The following is a 17,292-nucleotide window of genomic DNA, read 5'->3' as shown; positions in this document are numbered from 1 at the left end:
GCAGCTGCTGGGAGAGTGGGAGGTCAAGGAGTCCTGAGCACTGAGTGGGAGCCAGGCCCAGGGTATCAGGACACGAGGTAGAAAACACTGAAATTTTTACTCTTTAACAAGAGCCCTAGACCTGCTGAGGCAATGAGTATATGTGGGTCACACGTGTAGACATGAGTTCCCAGCACAGTTGTCAGGCTGGGGCCAATGTCGAGGAAGGGAGGAAACAAAGGAGCAGCATTTGCCAGCCACGGCCCAGGTGTCAGACACCCCACCCAAGGGAGTCCTTATACAATGCAAGCCAGACTGAGGCCAGAGGAGGCAGCTGCAGCCCCTGCAGCCAAGTAAAGTCCATTTCCCCCTGAGAAAGCATGGCACTAGGCTCAGTGTAGACAGTTTTTATTGGCAGGTATTAAGAGTGCAAAATAGTAATGGATCCAGAGGGGTGGGAAAGGAAGTGGGGCATGGCATCCCTCCCCCCAAGTAAGGGCCCTGTAACTAGGCTTGTGAGGAGAGCATCAGGACTGGAGTGTGGCCACTTTGGGCCTGGCACCCTCTGAAGAACAAACTTCCAGGCTGGAGAGTTCCTCACCACACAGGGGAAAGGTGCAACACGCTGGAAGGGGCACAGGCCATACCCTGCCCCGGGCTGCCTGGCTCTTGTCCACCATACACGGAGGCCGTTCCAAAGGAAAGCTTCATGGTTTGGAGTACTGGTGTAATAGGACTGGTCTAAGCCTACCCCTCCTCAAACCCAGTTATCTGCCTCCCGTGTCAGTTTCCCTTCTCCCAGTGATTAGTCAGGTTGGACCACCGGGCCGTTAGTGGCCCAGCCCAATCCAAAGTGAGTGGAGTCCCCATAACCTTGTAGCCACATGTGTGGGCTGCAGGGATGGCTGGCCCTGGCCAAAAAGACCTTTTCTGGGCCAAGGAAATCAACCCAAGACGCAGGGCATTGTAGCTATCACCCCAAACTTACTTTGTTTCTAAAGGCCTTCAACCGCCAGGCCAAATCGCCCCTGCAACCCATAGTCATGCTGATCCAAGAGTGTGGCGCAGCAATTGAAAGGCCCTCCTGCCAAGGACCCTAGCTTGGCCTTAGCTACAGGGACTTCCCTCTGGAGAGTCTCCTCTGTTCAACAGAAGGCCCCACCCTGCAGCAGTTCTGGGGCTCTTGTTTCAGGCTGTCTGGCTCTGGCCACATCCTCTACATACTCCTGGAGGGCCTGCCCAATCTGGCAAGGCCCAGTCCCTCCTGGCCAGGGTCTGAGTCAGTTGCATGGCAGCCAGGTAGGGTAGGAGTGGGCCCGAGCCAGCAGAGGCTGCACAGGGGTCACATAGTAACTGACAGTGGCAGGCACGACCCCGTCGGGGCCCGGAGAGTGCCAGGCTAGGGCAGCGGCGGCAGCTGGGCCCTGCTCGGCCAGCGCCTGGAGCGCCAGTGTGGCAATGAGGTCCAGCGTCTGGCGGCGCTCGTGGCTCATGAGGCACATGGTACTCTCATTGACCACCCTGTGCAGCATCACCAGGCAGGCGTAGCGGCGGGCGGCGTCGGCCCCACCAAAGTGGGCCTCCAGGTAGCGCTCCAGAGTGCGCTGCTGTTCCACCAGGTCGGGGAAGTCGATGAAGAAGCGGGAGCACATGTACCGCTGCAGGGCACGCACATCGGTGCTGGGCTGTGGCCGGAAGCCCCGCACCAGGAGGTGGCAGTACTTTAGGAGCCCGCCACCCCGGATCTCCTCCGGGTTGCGCGTGGCGATGACACGATGCCGCAGGTGTTCCAGGGCCTCGGCAAAGTCCCCGTAGAGGCTCTCGCCTGTCACGGTGGGGTGGAAGGCCTCAGACATGGGCGTGGATGAGCACTGGCCAAAGAGCAGCAGGGAGTCCAGGATGATCTGGAAAGAGTCCACGCTGAACTCAAACTGGCGCCTCACTGAGTCAACAAACTTGAGCTCCACGTTCTTGCCACTCTTGTTGGACAGCGAGATGAGGCTCCAGCGGTCTCTGTCCGTGCACACCTTCACCAGCTTCTGCACGTAGGCCTCCTTGAGTGTCAGCGGCGTGATCTTGGCCCGGTTCACGCCAGCTGGTAGGAAGTCCAACAGGCAGGCCAGCACTACCGCCTTGGTCAGCTGGAAGGACGCCTCACTGTGCAGGTCCACGCGGAACACGAGGTCCAGGTCTTTGTAGCCCAGGCCGCTCTCAGGGTGCAGCACGTGGCTGGCGGCAGAGCCGTGCAGACGCACACTGTGCACGCGCAGCCCCTGCTCCTCCAGGCTGCTGCGGACAACCTGCGGGGGGTAGAGTGAGGGGGGGGGGTGGGGGAAGAGAGATGTCAGGATCCTGGGCCCCCAGGATCTCCAGGTAATAATCGCAGCAGCATCAACCACAGTTGACCACTTATCAGCTATTGGGCCTCTGGAAAGTTATTTAACTCTCTGAGCCTGGGTTTCCTAATCTGGCGAATGATCCATTTAGAGGAATGACTCAAAGACTAACAATGATGGCAAATACATGCACAGAACTAAGCACCAGGCTCGAAGCACTTTAAACAATAAGACATTGAGAAACAATAAGACATAAACTCAATCTGCACAACAATCCTATGAAGTAGGGACTATTATTCCCACTGCAAAAATGGAGAAATGGTAGTACAGAAGCCAAGTAAGTTGCCTAAGGTCACACAGCTGCTGAATGCAGAGCTGGGAACTTGGGAACTAAACTCAGGCCGAGTCCATGTCTAATCTGCTAGGCTACTCCAATCTTTCTAAAACTGTTAGGCATGGTGCTAGGTGCTCAATGTCTTGGGAATATGGTCAGCAGTTCATTGCATCACTACATTAACTCTCATAATAATTTTGTGTTTGAGTACTATTATCTCAATTTAGAAAGGAGGAACCTGAGGCTTAGAGATTAAGAAAAGTACCTAAGGTCACCGAGGAACCAGGCTGCGAATAAAACCTGGGTCAGCCGGATTCTAAAATCCATGCATTCTTCTGACTATGATGCACTCATTTTAATTCATCTTTACAAGGACCCAGCGAGGTAAATGTTACTATACTTAGTGTACTCATTTTACAGATGAGGGAACTGAGGCTTAGAGCGATGAAACATCAAGGTTTAGAGGGGAAGTTGCTCACAAGTGGTAAGGCTGTAAATTAAATCCCAGGCCCTCTCTGTTCTTAGGAGAGGGGCTGGGTGGAGACCTCAGGAAGCCTCTGGAGTCAAGGACAAACAGGTGAAGGACAGCCCCCAGGCCTGACAACAGGACATCTGGCACCCATCCCTTTAGCCAAAGGCATCTCCCTGGACCCCAAGGCACAGGTAGGGAGAAGTGTTGATGGGGCCTGACATTCAGTTTTCTCAGCAAAGTGCCTTGCCCACTGCCCCTGAAAGTGACCAGGCAGCATTCCTGCCTGGAGGAGCCCCGCCTTGCTGCCAAGTCAGCACCTGGCCCTCCTCACCTCCCAGGGAATTACTACAAAGAATGCAACTAAGTGCTGAGGAGGCAAACCACAGTGGGGCAATCTGAGGCGGGCGGCTCCCTCTAGGAAGGCTTCCGGGAATGGGGAGGACGACCCCATTCAGGGCAAGGTCAGAGCTACAGGGGACAAAACAGAGGAACCTGGGGCAGGGGGAATAACACTGGCTGGGCACCTATTCCACGCCAAGCACTGGACCTGCTCTCCAGAACCTATAGGGAAAGCTTTATGATTTCCATATTTTATGTCGGATGGGGAAACCAAGGCTATCACAAGTGAAGTCATCTGCCCAAGATCATATTATAGTGCCAGGATTCAGAAGGGGCAGAGATTAGAAACTTTCAAAATGTTAAAGTGAGGGCAACCTGCAAGACCCCGGAGCCCAGAGCTGAAATAGCTGAGGCTTGGGGAGGGGGCCTCAGGGGTGCCGTGGCCAGACATACAGGGGAGGCTGCACGTAGAGGGCCATTTGTTAGGGTCCAGCCTGTGGGACTTACCTACACTTTGTCAACTGGCAGCTGTGCCTGTGTAGGCCAAGGAAAGGAGGGGGGTCAAGGACCTCAGCCCAAGGACCCTGCCAGACCTGAAGAGCAAACTAACTCCTTAAGACCCATTAGAGCTGACTGAGCCTTATTCAGTGCCCACCCCAGGGCCTGGCATATGGCCTGATGAGTAAGTAGCAGTACCCTTGTTAAATCTCCTGCGTCAGGGCCATGGGGCTGGCTGTGTCAGCCAGCCAGAGGCAGTTGTCTCTTTCCCAGATACTGCCACGCCTAGCAACTGCAGAGCCGCTTGGAGCCTCCTGAATCAGACTTTCCAGCCATGGAGGGGGCAGTGCCTATGTCCTCCCTTCACTCGTGCCAAGGCCCTCCCCTGAGACACAGGGGAGGTGTGTGCTCCCGGGGCAGCTGCTGAGGCGTGCAAGGAGACTATGGGTGCTGTCGGCCAGCAAGCTTGCAACAGTCACATCCAGAGCCACCTAATGCAGGTTCTCTGGCTGCAACTGCAGAGATCAGATCTCTAGGATTGTCTAATTCAGGCCTCTGGGTCCAAGAAGGGCAAAGGACTTGTCCAAGGTCACAAAGCCAGTAAGCTGCAGAGCTTCAGAGCTTAAGAACTAGGTTTCCCAGAGTTACAAGCAGGGTACCCCATAGCGGGGGGGTGGGGGGTGGTCCTGGTCCCCTAAGCCCAGGTACAAACAAGAACAACATCTCCAGCTGTAGGAAAAGCTTTGTGGGGGAGAGAGGGGGAAAATAGTTGTAATTCTTGAGCTTGTTCTCACAACTCAGCACTAGTGAGATGCCTAGAGTCAACAACTAGCACCTCCTGTACACACCCCCACACCTTCTGAAGCTGCCAGTAATTGAACTTTCTTACCTGTGGAAAGAAAGCTGTACAGGGCAGGTAAAGGGTTCCCTCTGGATGCTTGAACCAGAGAATGTTGGAGTACAGTCCAACCTACCCCCCACTAAAGAGATGGTACATTGGTCCCAAGAAAGGGAACCGATAGCAGTCCAGGCCCTGAATCTATGTGTCCAACCTCCCTCCCAGTTCTGCTCAGAAGTTGCCATTATCCCTCCATGCCCAGCCAACAGTTCCTTGCTCTCTGAACCGTCTAGGAGGACACTGTCCTACTATAACCCTGGTAAAGGCAGCTCCTAGTGCTCCATAGCCTCCCCAACCAGGCAGGGAATGCTTGGAGGGCAGGGAGGTTGGGTCCCAGTCACATAGTACCCCAACAGTGCCTGGCACAGAGCAGGCACCAGAGAAACTGACCCTGCAGAGGTGCAATAGCTGGGGAACTGTGAGTTGTCCCGATGTCCTGGTTAGAAAAGCCCAAAATGGTTTCCTAATCACTCAGATGACAGCGGGCAGCCAAGGAATGCCTCAGCCAGCACCACAGAGGCTGAGTCAGCCCTGGAGAATCTGCCCCACTGCCTCCCATTCCTTGGAAGAGAGGGCAAGGCAATCCTGAAGCAGGCACCCCTCCTTCCCCTCTGCTGGGGACTAAGGCAGCAGGAGATAAGGGAATGGACTGCTTCACCTAGCTGATGCAGCTCCCTCTCCAGAAAGGAATATGCAGGAATTGTATTTGGATGCTCTGGGCTCTTCCAGAGGATTCCTCTAAAATCTAGACGTTGAATGTTAGGAGCCAGGGAAGGAGTGGGAAAACCTTGAACCTGTGCCACCAGGTCACTTGGATGACCCAAGATTTCCTGCGTTTGATTTTGCCTCTTTGTCAGGTAATCTTAGGGAGCCCTCTTTACTCTTTGGGCCTCAGCTTCCCCAGCTATAAAATGGGTACGGCAATTACCACACTCAGGTGCTTCAGGACATGAAAGTGCCTGGATTAAAGATAAAAGAGCAGTTTTGGGGTCACTGGAGGTCAGGTAAAGGGAGGGGTTGGGAGTCTGGGGGGAGGGCTGCCCTTCATTCTATTTAGAAACACCTAAACTGACAAATGATGTTGCCCTGAGGCAACAATCTCAGCAAAGAGGGACAGAGCCCCTGTGGGGACTTCTTTTGGCACCAGGATTTCTCCTTTTGGTGCCCTTTCACCTGAGGGGGAAGGGGGTCTTAAATCAAGGGCTATAGGAGCAAGGTTAGAGTCTGTCCTTAGAACCTTGAGATACGGAAAGGTGCTGAGGTCCAGGGATCTGGAGTTGGAGATTAAAAGCTATTTTGGACCCAGGCACGCACACCTCCCATTTCAGGCAGCCTGGCATCTTTTGTCCTTGAAGGCTGGGCTGTCGCCCGCTCCCAGCCAGGGTCTGGGTCAGGGGTCCGGAGGAAATCAGGGATCCCCAATATAAGGAGGACCGAACGCCAAATGGGGCGGGATTCTGAGGCACAAGGGGAGAGGTCTCGTACACCATTACATGCTGTGCGATTCTGTTACAGCCTCTCCCCGCCTCTCGGGGCCTCAGTTTCCCAAGCTGTTCAGCAAATGGAAGAGACTCCGAGCGCCATTTGGCCACGAAACCTTAGGATAAGTACCCCACCCCCGCACGCCCCCTGTCCCCCCAGCCCCACCCAGCACCCGCTCACCTGCACGATCTGCCGGGGCTGCACACTCAGCGTGGGGAAGTTGCCGCGCCCGTGGATGGGAATCGGCTCGCTCAGGAGCGCGTCCAGCCGCTGCACCTGCGGCCAGCTCAGCCTGCTCATGTATCGCCCGGAGGAGGCCGACGAGGCCTCCGGGTCGGGGCCGCCGCCTGCCGGGGCGGCCTTGGCCACCGCCGAAGCCGCAGCCGTCCCCACCTGCGCGGCCGCCCCATCCCGGCGCTCAGCTCCGCCCTCCGACGGCATCATCCGCCAGACCCCGGGGCCCCGACGGCAGAAACCCGGGGATGGTTATGGCGAGGAGGGCAGGGAGAGCGGCTGGGCCGGGCCAAGGCGGGGGGCGCGGATGCAGGAACGGGGCGGCAGGGACAACGCAGGGCACAGCTCCGACGGCGACGACTAACCGACCCAGGGACTTACCGTCCCGGGCCCAGCTGACTCTTATAGGCCGCGGGCGACGTCCCCATTGGTCCAGGCAGCTGTCACACAAGGGGAGTCGCCTCTCCTCTCGACGCCCCCGCCATTGGCCAGCAGGGCCTTTACGTGAATTGCTGGCCGATAGCGAGATTCCGATTGGCTGGAAGACACACCCCTGCCCCGCTCTTCTTCTCCGGCTGAATTCCCTCCTTTGGTCCTTACAGAACTTCTGTCCACTGTGATTGGCCCGAAGGAGGCAGGATTTGGACTTAAAGGGACAGTGCCCTCCAGGGGCAGATGGGTGGGAGGTGAGCTATGGAGTTTATATAGTTGGACCACTGAGAATTCCAGAGGGTGTTTTTGGGGGGTGGGGGGTGGGGGTGGGAAGAGGCGCTGGCAGGAGTTTATAAATCGCCTGGCCTGGTTATCTGCTATTTTCAGAAGCCCAGAGATGTTGCTTCCCTTGCTCAACTCCACGCAGCTCTTCTCCTCCCCTCCGGCAATTTTCCAGAGAAAGAGATCGAGGAAAGGTAACAGACTGTGTATACTGAGGTAGATGCTTTCTAACGCGCTGTCCCGATTGGCCTCTAAACCACCGCGTGACAGGCGTTGCATCCGCTTAGGGTGGAGAAATTTGCTCAGAGAGGGATCGTGATTCCCCCAAGGTCACACTGCGAACAAGCCCAATCCCTGGTCCTGAACCAGGGCCATAGAATCGGCGGCGCACGCACCTGCGCAGACCCCGGGCCATTCTGGGGCTGGAGGATAGAGGGCAGCTGGAATAAAGTCTTCCGCACCCCTTGAGGGTGGGGCTTTCTGGGCGGCTGGCTAAGTCTTCCCTGCACAGGCCGTTCTCTCGACCTGGTCTGCTGCTTTACCAGCCACTTTTCAGCTTTCTCAGGTCCGGTGCACCTACAGGCAACTCACTTGGCTTCTCTGAGTCACCCTTTCTTCTTCTGCTCCAGAGAAGGTGCTCAGTAGATACTTTTAAATTTTGATTTGGTTCTTTACATTTGGTAAAACATTTTCAGATGTCCCAATGACATATATGTTTACATGGTTTTCTCTCCCATTTTCCAAAGCCTAGAAGAGAAAGCTTATTTCCTAACTATATCACATTAAATATTCTAGCATTCTCCATTTCTCTGTAAGGCAGGTGTTAAACTAAGACCTAGAAACGGTAAAGTACATCTCAAGATCACTCTGACAGATTTGGGACTAGAACCAGACCAGCCCAGAGCAGGCATTTGATTTTCCTGGGGGCAGCCCAGGAGAAATCCTCCCCTGGTCCCCTTCCCCCAACTTACCTGGTTCCAGAGGCTTTCTCTGGCCCCCAGGGAGAACATTCTGCTGCCTACTCCACTTCTTGGCTTCATGACCCTTTCACTGTCCTTAGCACAGCTGCCTGCTGTTTTGCTTTACCTTCTCTTGAAAGATAAGACATAGATAAGAAACCTCCTTCTAACTGAGCCCAGATTCTTCTAGTCCTTGACCTACCCAGTTTCCCTGAGGCTACTGATGTAAGAGCTTGAGGCTCAATCACAGCATTGTCCTTACCTCCACCTCCATCCCCCAGGGGAGGAGGGATAGGAAGGGAAACAAAGGAATAGTTACTGAATATCTATTACTTTAAATACTTGATCTTGAGTTCCTGAAAATACACTTTAAGACATGGGATCATTATCTCCATTTTACAGATAAAGAAATCGAGGCTTAGACAGGTCAAATGTCATGGACAGGTCCTGCAACCAGCATCCACACAAGACATACAGATCTCTCAACTTCAGGGCCCTATTTTTCAGCTGTTTCTTTTAGAGGAGTTGGCAGATATCACAGAATCATTTTTGGCACTGCGCAGGCCTGACCTACAAAATCCATTCATTCATTCACTCATTCATTCATCAGCCAACATATACTGGGTATCTGCTATGTGCCAGTGCTGGGCTAAGTCTTGAGATATAACGGGGCAAGGTTCCTGCCCTTCTAGAGCTAATATTCTAGTGTAGAAATACAACAGTCAAGTAAACAAATAAGATTTCAGACAGTGCGAAGAAAATAAAACAGGGGGATGTGAGAGAGAGAGCAATTATGTGTGTGTGTGTGTGTGTGTATAAGAGAGAGAACGAGACAGTAAGAGTGACGTTAGGAAGTGACTTTTCCTTTGGGTCTACTGGATCCGCTTCTCCCTGGGTGAGAGGTGTAAGGCTCATACATTCCTAGAACTCTGAAGGTCCAGAGCTGGGAGGGCCTTCCACAATTATTTTGTTCCACCTCTTCCTACTTTATAGATGGGGAAACGGGGATCCCGAAAACAGGAAGGATTTACTCCAAGGGGATTAGCTAAGGCTGGAGACCATGCAGGCAGCAGGGCTTAATGGGCGCAGGCTGGTGCACTGTCAAACCTACCCACATGAATAAAATTCTCCAAGGAAGAAAATCTGGGGCTCCCTTTTCCTCTCTCCTTCCTTCTGTCTAGGCTAGAAAGAGCAATTAGCAAATTCATGCATTGTGAATCACCCTTCTGTTGACACTTCTAGACCCAAAGCTAATTGTTCTAATGTTTGTCCAGACATCTGACCTAAACAGCACCATGTTGGGGGTGTGGGTGTAGGAATCTGAGAGAAAGCAGGGGCATACTCAGTGGGGGCTTTCTGTCACTGTCACCAAATCCAGCTTTTAATTGTCCTGGAAATGCAGGGAACTGGCAGTAGGGATACATCTTGAAGAGTTCAGTTGGCTTTCAAATGTGGTATGTGAGTCCTTGCCCCTGCAGCAAATTTCCTATCTTTAATTCTGACACCAACCGATTTTAAAACAGAACTGACTCTCTCTGATAATTAAGTCTTGGAGACAGAGCTAAGTCCTCCTCCCTGTCTGGGCCTCAGTTTTCTATTCTATAAAGTGGAAGTGAAATAGGAGTCAAGCTCTGCTATCCATATCTTCTAGGATTTGAGGTGGTTGGGAAGGAGAAGGGGTCCTGGGGAGAGTCTTGGATCCTACACTGGCTCCTGCTCAGCTCTGGGACCCCAGACGAAAGCCTTCTGGGGGGCTGCTGTGCAGCTACGTTATCAGCCGACACTACCGAGGACACTCTGTGTGCCTGGAACCACGCTAAGTGCTTTCCACTCGTTTTCTCGATCAATTTTCAGAACATAATCTCAGAACTGATCTCTCACTTTGAGGGTGAAGAAACTGGGCTCAGGGAAGCCAAGTGATTTATAGAGGGCCCTGCAGTAGGAAAGAGGAGCACCAAATCCAAGTCTGGCTGAATTCCAGTCCCGCGCTTTATCTAGGGTCTCGAGGATGATTTGGTGAGTTCAACTACACACAATCTTCGCAGTACCCTTCCTGTCCTTCTATGGTCCTTGTCCTCCACCTTACCTCAGCCACTCATGGCTTATTTCCTAGACCTTATCATTAAGAATAATTGTCCCCTTCCCCCGCATAATATCAAGTGTGCCATATTCTCCTACCACTACCTGCTGTCTTTCCTGCTCACTCCTTCTAGAACCTCGACGCCAACAATTCCTTGACCCACCAGGGCCTTCAAGCCACTGAGCCGCCCACTTTTTTCCCCACAGTTCCCCACCTCCCTCTTGTCCTGCCTGTCCTCCTTAGCCAACTTAGATTCCATGGGCCATCATTATAATTAATTTCTTGCTTACACCCTCAACCCCTAGTTCCAATCTTACTAAGCTGTACTCACCTGGTAAAACCACACCCTTTACTCCTCCACCTCTGCACTTGTACTCACACAGCTCACTGAAGCTAGAGAAAGACACACATATGTAAGAATGGTCATGTTTGTATGTTGCTATGTTTAAGAAAATTTTTTTTAATTAAAAAAAAAAAAGAAAGAAAGACACAATGGCCCGGCTGACTGGTCTTACTTTAAAGTCAGACACCGCCCACCCACCGCAAACTCCAGGTGGCTCTACCATCTGACCCCAGTCCTGTCACTCCTCTGGGGATTTTATTTCTTCTCCTCTTTTCTCCATCCCCAGCAGCTCCTCCCCGCTCCCCCTCTGGGCTGATGATCTTGCTGCCTTCTTCCCTGAGAAAACAGAAGCACTCAAAGAGAATTTCCACGGACTGTCAACACCTTCTCCAGCATCCACCTGGGTCTGGACCACATTCTCAGGCTTCTCTCCTGCTCTGCTCTCAGGCCATCCCTTGATTTAGTCACCAGATCCCATCCCTCTCACCTGCTCAAGGCCTTCACTCTAGTGATTTTCTCTCTCTCTACTGGCTCATTCCAATCAGCACTAAAATATGGTTGCTTGCAGCTCAACAAAACAAAATGAAACAATCCCTCTTGGCCTCTCCCTCAGCTCCCTCCACTTTGACCCCATTTCTCTCGATATACAACTCTTCGAAAAAGTCTACTTCTGCTGCTTTCAGTAGTTCTGTTCTCTCTTGAATACACTCTGATCAGGTTTTTGTCCCACATTCTACACAAATTGCTTTTGTCAAGGCCACCAAGAGAACTTCATGTTGCTAAGTCTAATTGTTAATTCTTCTTTTGGGGGAACAATTTCATTGAAATAAAATTCACATAACATAGCATTTTATGTATACAGCTTTACATATACATTTAAAGTACACAGCTCAATGGTTTTCAGTACAGTCACAGTCATGCAGACAGCACTACAATTCTAGAACATTTGCATCACACCATAAAGAAACCCTGTACCCTTTAGCAGTCTAGTGGTACGTTCTCATTTCCTTCCAATCCCTCCACTAATCTACTTTCTGTCCCTATAGATTTGACTATTCTGGGTATTTCATATAAATGGAATCATATAATATGTGGTCTTTTGTAACTGGTTTCTTTTAGCTAGCACAATGTTTTCAAGGTTCATGTATGTTGTAGCATGAATCAGTACTTAATTCCTATTTATTGCCAACTAATCTTCCATGGATATGTGGTATATCACATTTTATTTATTCATTCATCAGTTGATGGACATTTGGGTTGTTTCCACTTTTTGGCTATTATGAATAATGCTGCCATGGATCTTTATGTACAAGTTTTTGTGTGGATACATGTTTTCATTTCTCTTGGTTAATGCTTGTCATACAATAATTCTATGTTTAACTGTTTAAGGAACTGCCAGACTGTTTTCCAAAACAACTGCACCACTTTACATTCCTACCAGCATGTGTGAGGGTTCTAATTTCTCCACATCTTCACCAACACTTGTTATTATCTGTCCTTTTTCATTATAGCCATCCCGGCGGGTGTGATGTGTAGTTTATTGTGTTTTATTTTTTAACTGAGGTAAAAGTCAGTTAATTGTACAATTAACCATTTTAAAGTGTACAATTCAGTGTCATTTGGCATATTCATCATGTGGTGCAGCCACCACCTTTCTAGTCTCAAAACTTTTTCACCGTCCCAGAAATTCTAACACCCCATATCCATTAAGTAATCACTCCTCACCCCTTGCTCCTGTCCCCTGGTAACCACTAATCTGCTTTTTGTCTCTGTGGATTTGTATATTCTGGATATATCATATAAAAGGAATGATACAATATGTGACCTTTTGTGTCTGGTTTCTTTCACTTAGCATGCTTTTGAGGTTCATCCAAATTGTAGCATGTAACAGTACTTCATGCCTTTTTAAGGTTGAATAATATTCTGTTGACTGTATATACCACAATTTGTTTATCCACTCATCCATTGATGGACATGTGAGTTGTTTTCACGTTTTAACTATTGTGAATAATGCTGCCATAAACATGTGGGTACAAGTTTCTCTGTGGACCAATGTATTCGGTTCTTTTGGGTATATACCTAGGGTAGAATTGCAGGGTCATATGATAACTCTATATTTAGCCTTTTGAGAGATGCCAAAGTGTTTTCCACTGTGGCTGCTCCATTTTACATTCCCACTAGCATTCTATGAGAGTTTCAATTTCTCCACATCCTCTCCAACACTTATTTTCCTTTATTATTTATTTGTATTAAGGCCATCCTAGATGGTGTAGTTTTGACTTGCATTTCCCCGATGACTCATGATGCTGAGCATCTCTTCATGTGCTCACTGACCATCTGTATATGTTCTCTGGAAAAATGTCTATTCAGACCCTTTGACCATTTTTTTAAATTGGATTCTTTGTCTTTTTCACTAAGTTGCAAGAGTTTTTAAAATATATATTCTAGATATAAGTCCTTTATCAGATATGATTTGCAAATATTTTATCCCATTCTAATTAATTCTTAATCCTCATGTTTTACCTGACCTATAAATTGCCTGTAAAACAGCTGATCATTCCCTTGTCCTTTAAATACTTTCTTCACTTGGCTTCTAAGATATCTCACTGTCCTGGTTTTTCTATTTTGCTGCCTGCTCTTTAGTGGTTCCCTACTCATCCCCTCAGCCTCCAAACCTTGAAATGCTCTAGGACTCACTCCTCGGCCTCTTCTCTTTTCTGTTTACGCTCACCTTGAGGATCTCAGAACAGATCCCAAATTTATACATTCCAGCCCAGAGTTCTCTCCTGAACTCCAGGCTCACTTGTCAAATTTTACTCAACTCTCTGCTTGTTTGTTTATAGTCTTCTCAAACTTTGCATGTCCAAGCTGAATTCTTGAATGGAATCACCCCTCCCAGAGCAGATGATGACTTCATCCTTCCAGTTCCTCCACTGCAAACCTGAAGCCATTTAAAAAAAATTTTTTTCCAAAGCCATTTTTTACTCCTCTTTAAAGTCCACATCCCATTGCTGAGCAAGTTCTGTTGGCTCTGCCTCTAGAAAACAAGTGGAGTCTGACCACTTCTCACCAACCTCCAGCTTACTGCTACCTCCACCATCTAAGCCATCGCCCCTCTCTCCTAGATTATTGTAGACTCTGTATTGGTCCTACTGTGGTTGCACTGGCTTCCCTACAGTGCGCTTCCAACCCATCAACCAGAGGGATCCTTTAAAACCTTTAGATCATGCCGTTTTAATGCCTCCATCTCATCTGGAGTAAAAGCCAAAGTCTTTCCAATCATTGCAAGGCTCTACAGGAAGACACCCACCCCCTGCCCCGACCCCCACCCCATCTCCTCCCACTCTCCCCTTTGCTTACTCTGTTCCAGTCACAGTGGTCTCCTTGGTGTTTCTCAAACATACCAGGTGCACTCTCACCCCAGGGCCTTTGCACTTGCTCTTCCTTCTGCTTGACATGCACACCACCCATTGCCTCTCTGCTCTTTTGTTCTCCATAGCACTTAACACTATTTACCACGCTGTATATTTACTGATTTAGTTATTATCTGAGCTGGCCACAAAGCCCTCCCCTGTCCACAAACTCATTTCACCCACCCCACCCTATGAGGAGGCAGGTGGGGATGAATGGTGATTAAGTCCATTTCATGTGTGAGGAAACTAAGGCCCAAAAAAGGTGATTGACTTGGGTCCCTCCTCTGCCCTTACAGAAATCCCACAAGTTCAAGGGCTGCCTCTCTCCCTTTCAGTCTCCCCAGGGGAGATGCTGCTGATGGGACAGAAGGGGATGCTCATCAGTGCGTTCCCAGCCCCAGCAGACCCTACGCCGCCTTCTATAACAAATACTGTGCAATATTCGCCTCTTTCCTATAATGGAATGCAATTCACAGATAATATATTCTACCTATATGCTCATAATTTTGAAAAATAAATCAAGGTAATGTCCTAACTGTAATGTAAGTAAGTAAAAGGAATCTATAATAATATGCATTTTGTTGCTAACCTGCACGTAGGTGGGCCGGCTATTCTAGAACAGTGCTTCTCAAATGGGAACGTGCGTAGTTACCCGGGGATCTTGTTAAAATGCAGATTATGAATCTGCACGTCTGGGGCTGGCGGGGAGAGTGTGCGTTTCTAACCAGCTCCTAGGTGATGCCCAGCTGCTGCCTCCGCAGGTTCCAGAAGACTCCAACCGCAGATCTGAGGGGCCGCAGGGCAGAGGGCGCCCAGATCCTGGGCCCACGCCCCTACCTTGCCCACGGGGTCCCTCCACCCAGAACCGCCCGGTCCGCAGGCCTGAGCGAGGGGCTGCCCTGCCTACGGCCGTCCCGACCCAGGCCCGGGACGGCACCCGCCCTGCCGCCCAGCCTCATTCCTGGAACCCTAGTGGCTGGGCGCCAGTTGCCGAGACAGCAGTTCCCACGGGAGGAGAGAGGCCTGGGGCAGGGGCCACCGGGTAGGGAGGGAGGCCCCGCCCTGGGAGTTGACGTCCATGGGGGCGGGGCCTCCACCTCCCCCCACCCGCGCGCCAGCCCCACCCTCATCCCTGAACCAGTTTGGGTCAGTAAATGCTCAGTACATTGATTCACTTGCCCCTCCCTGTCTCCTTTCCTCCCTCGTTTTTTTGCCCTTAGTCTGAGCGACGCCTCTGTTTCGGGTAGACCAAGATGGATAAGTTGGTTTCTGCTCTTAAGAAACTCACAGTAGGGACAGGCTGCTGGCACATGGACACTTGTGTCCTTAAGCCTGTTCTGTCAAAGAGCAGTTGTGCGAGGGGGATCACATCCAGCCTTTTGGGAGGTGGTCAAGGAAGTCTTCATGGAGGAGGTGGGAGCCCTGCAGGGCGTGAGGGCTGGTGGAGTGGTGTTGTGGGCAGCCCCTCTCTCCCAGAGTCCTTCAGCTTGGCCAGGGCCTGCTGGCATGCGGGGCACCAGCTGGGGCAGAGCTAGTTAGAGGATTCCAGTGGACTCTGTTTTAGAGGCCGGGGTGGAGGGGAGGGTCTTGCAGGATGGAGAGGTCACTTGGAAGCTCACTTTCCATTCTTTAGCAAGCCCCTTTCCTCCCTGGGCTGCCATACAAAAGAAAGGGGATCTGAGGCTCTCCGAGGCTGTTTTGATCCCCGGGTGGTGAGAGACGGATTTACAAAGATTTGCCTAACCTTGAGGTGTGGAAGGCCACGCAGGAGGCAGGGAGTTCAGGCAAGAGGCTTGTGTGGGCCTAGAGCCAGTTTTGGGTAGGGCAGGGCAGGGGCAGTGGGTCCTGGGGAGGCTCTGAGGAGCCCCATGAGTGCCAGACCAGACTGACCCACTCACTGGGCAATGCAGGAAGGCATAACTTTACATCATCACAATAGTAGTGACAACTGCCTGCCCTGCCCCCGTGAGGACTATACAGTTTACAAAGCACTCTTGCCACCATCTCAGACCCATCTGGCAGATGAGAAAACTGAGGTCCCTAGAGGCCACGTCATTACCACGAGGTACTGCAGGTGAGGGAACATCTCAGGATTTGAACCTGGTATCCTATGTGTCTTAGGAGAATCTTCCTGGGTCTTCTGGATCTGAATTATCCAGGAAGTACAACCCTTCCAACCCTTGAGCTTGGGGACCTAGATCTCCATCAGGATCCTTCACTTTGGATATTAGAGCAAGAAGGTTAAATCTGTCACTGTACTGATGGGGGTAGTGAGGCATGGAGTAGAAAGGGTCTAGCCCGAACTCACAAGCCAGATAAGCTCCTGGCCTGCACCCCCTAGGCTCTCAGATGAAGTTTCTAGGGGTTTCACAGCTCCCTTTTCTGCCTCGGGATGTGGGGCCTGTGTTTGGGGCTATTAGGTGGGGGAGAGCTAACAGCCTTCTGCCCCAAGTCTAGTGTTTAGGGCAGAAATCCTCCAAGTTGAAGGGGAAGCCCAGCAGGGGAAGGGGCTGAATGCGTCAGCAAAAAATACTTTACCCTTAGATTTTATTTCCTAAGACAAAGCTGTGTTACCAAAGTAAGGGGGTGATGGTGGTGGGTTTTAAATTGGTTTTGTTTTTTTACCTTTTGCTTCCTGGGCAGGAGACTCAGACCCCAACAGAAGAGGTGCGAGATGTCGAGCCGAGCTCCGTTTGGACCCAGGGGCTGGGCTTTGCCCTTGAGGCTGTGCTGGGCTTGGGTCCAGACTCAGTGTGGGGCCTGGGTCAGGCTGCGGTGGAGTGAGAGGGCCTTTTCTGTGGTCCAGTTAGGGCCCGGCCTGGGGCCAGGGAGGGGCTCCAGCTGGACCTGGGTGGCGATCTTTGTCACTGGATTCAGGCCCAGATTATGACCAAGATTGTGGCTCATCTTGGGCTCAGGGACCAAAGAAGAAGCAGCCCTTGGACCCTCCCCAGGAGTCCGTCTCTGGGGGGGTGAATCAGAAGCCCATCTAGGGACCCACAGGCCCTAGGCTGTTGGGCTGGAGCGGAGGCTCCGGTGATGGTAACGCTGGGTGGATCTTTGAGGGTGAGGAACCTGCCATCTTCACCCACGTTCCACCCCTACCACCGACTCACCATCCCGGACTCCATGGGTATGGTTTGTCTTCTCCTGACTCTGTTTCCCTTCTAGGCTCCCGTGTCCTCAGAGGCAGGTGGTGCCACAACCACCC

At 51.2% G+C, this 17,292-nt stretch overlaps 1 protein-coding gene across 1 annotated transcript; it reads right to left on the bottom strand.

Annotated features, from left to right (window-relative positions):
- Positions 1-371: 371 nt before the first annotated feature.
- On the bottom strand, positions 372-6,981 carry TENT5B (terminal nucleotidyltransferase 5B). The gene is made up of 2 exons (XM_077150692.1): positions 6,519-6,981; positions 372-2,279 (listed from the first exon to the last, which is right to left on the bottom strand). Exons 1-2 carry the CDS (start codon positions 6,780-6,782, stop codon positions 1,260-1,262), a joined length of 1,284 nt encoding a protein of 427 aa, XP_077006807.1. The 5' UTR covers positions 6,783-6,981; the 3' UTR covers positions 372-1,259.
- Positions 6,982-17,292: the final 10,311 nt, after the last annotated feature.

This window comes from Tamandua tetradactyla, chromosome 2, assembly GCF_023851605.1.
Source record: "Tamandua tetradactyla isolate mTamTet1 chromosome 2, mTamTet1.pri, whole genome shotgun sequence".
Taxonomy (NCBI): domain Eukaryota; kingdom Metazoa; phylum Chordata; class Mammalia; order Pilosa; family Myrmecophagidae; genus Tamandua; species Tamandua tetradactyla.
This window is presented reverse-complemented; position numbering and strand designations above follow the sequence as displayed.

Bases quoted from the DNA above. Each gene is read 5' to 3' on its own strand.
- TENT5B (XM_077150692.1), bottom strand. From the start codon at position 6,782: ATGATGCCGTCGGAGGGCGGAGCTGAGCGCCGGGATGGGGCGGCCGCG. The intron at 2,280-6,518 runs GTGAGCGGGTGC...TACCCCCCGCAG, and splicing joins AGCCCCGGCAGATCGTGCAG to GTTGTCCGCAGCAGCCTGGA.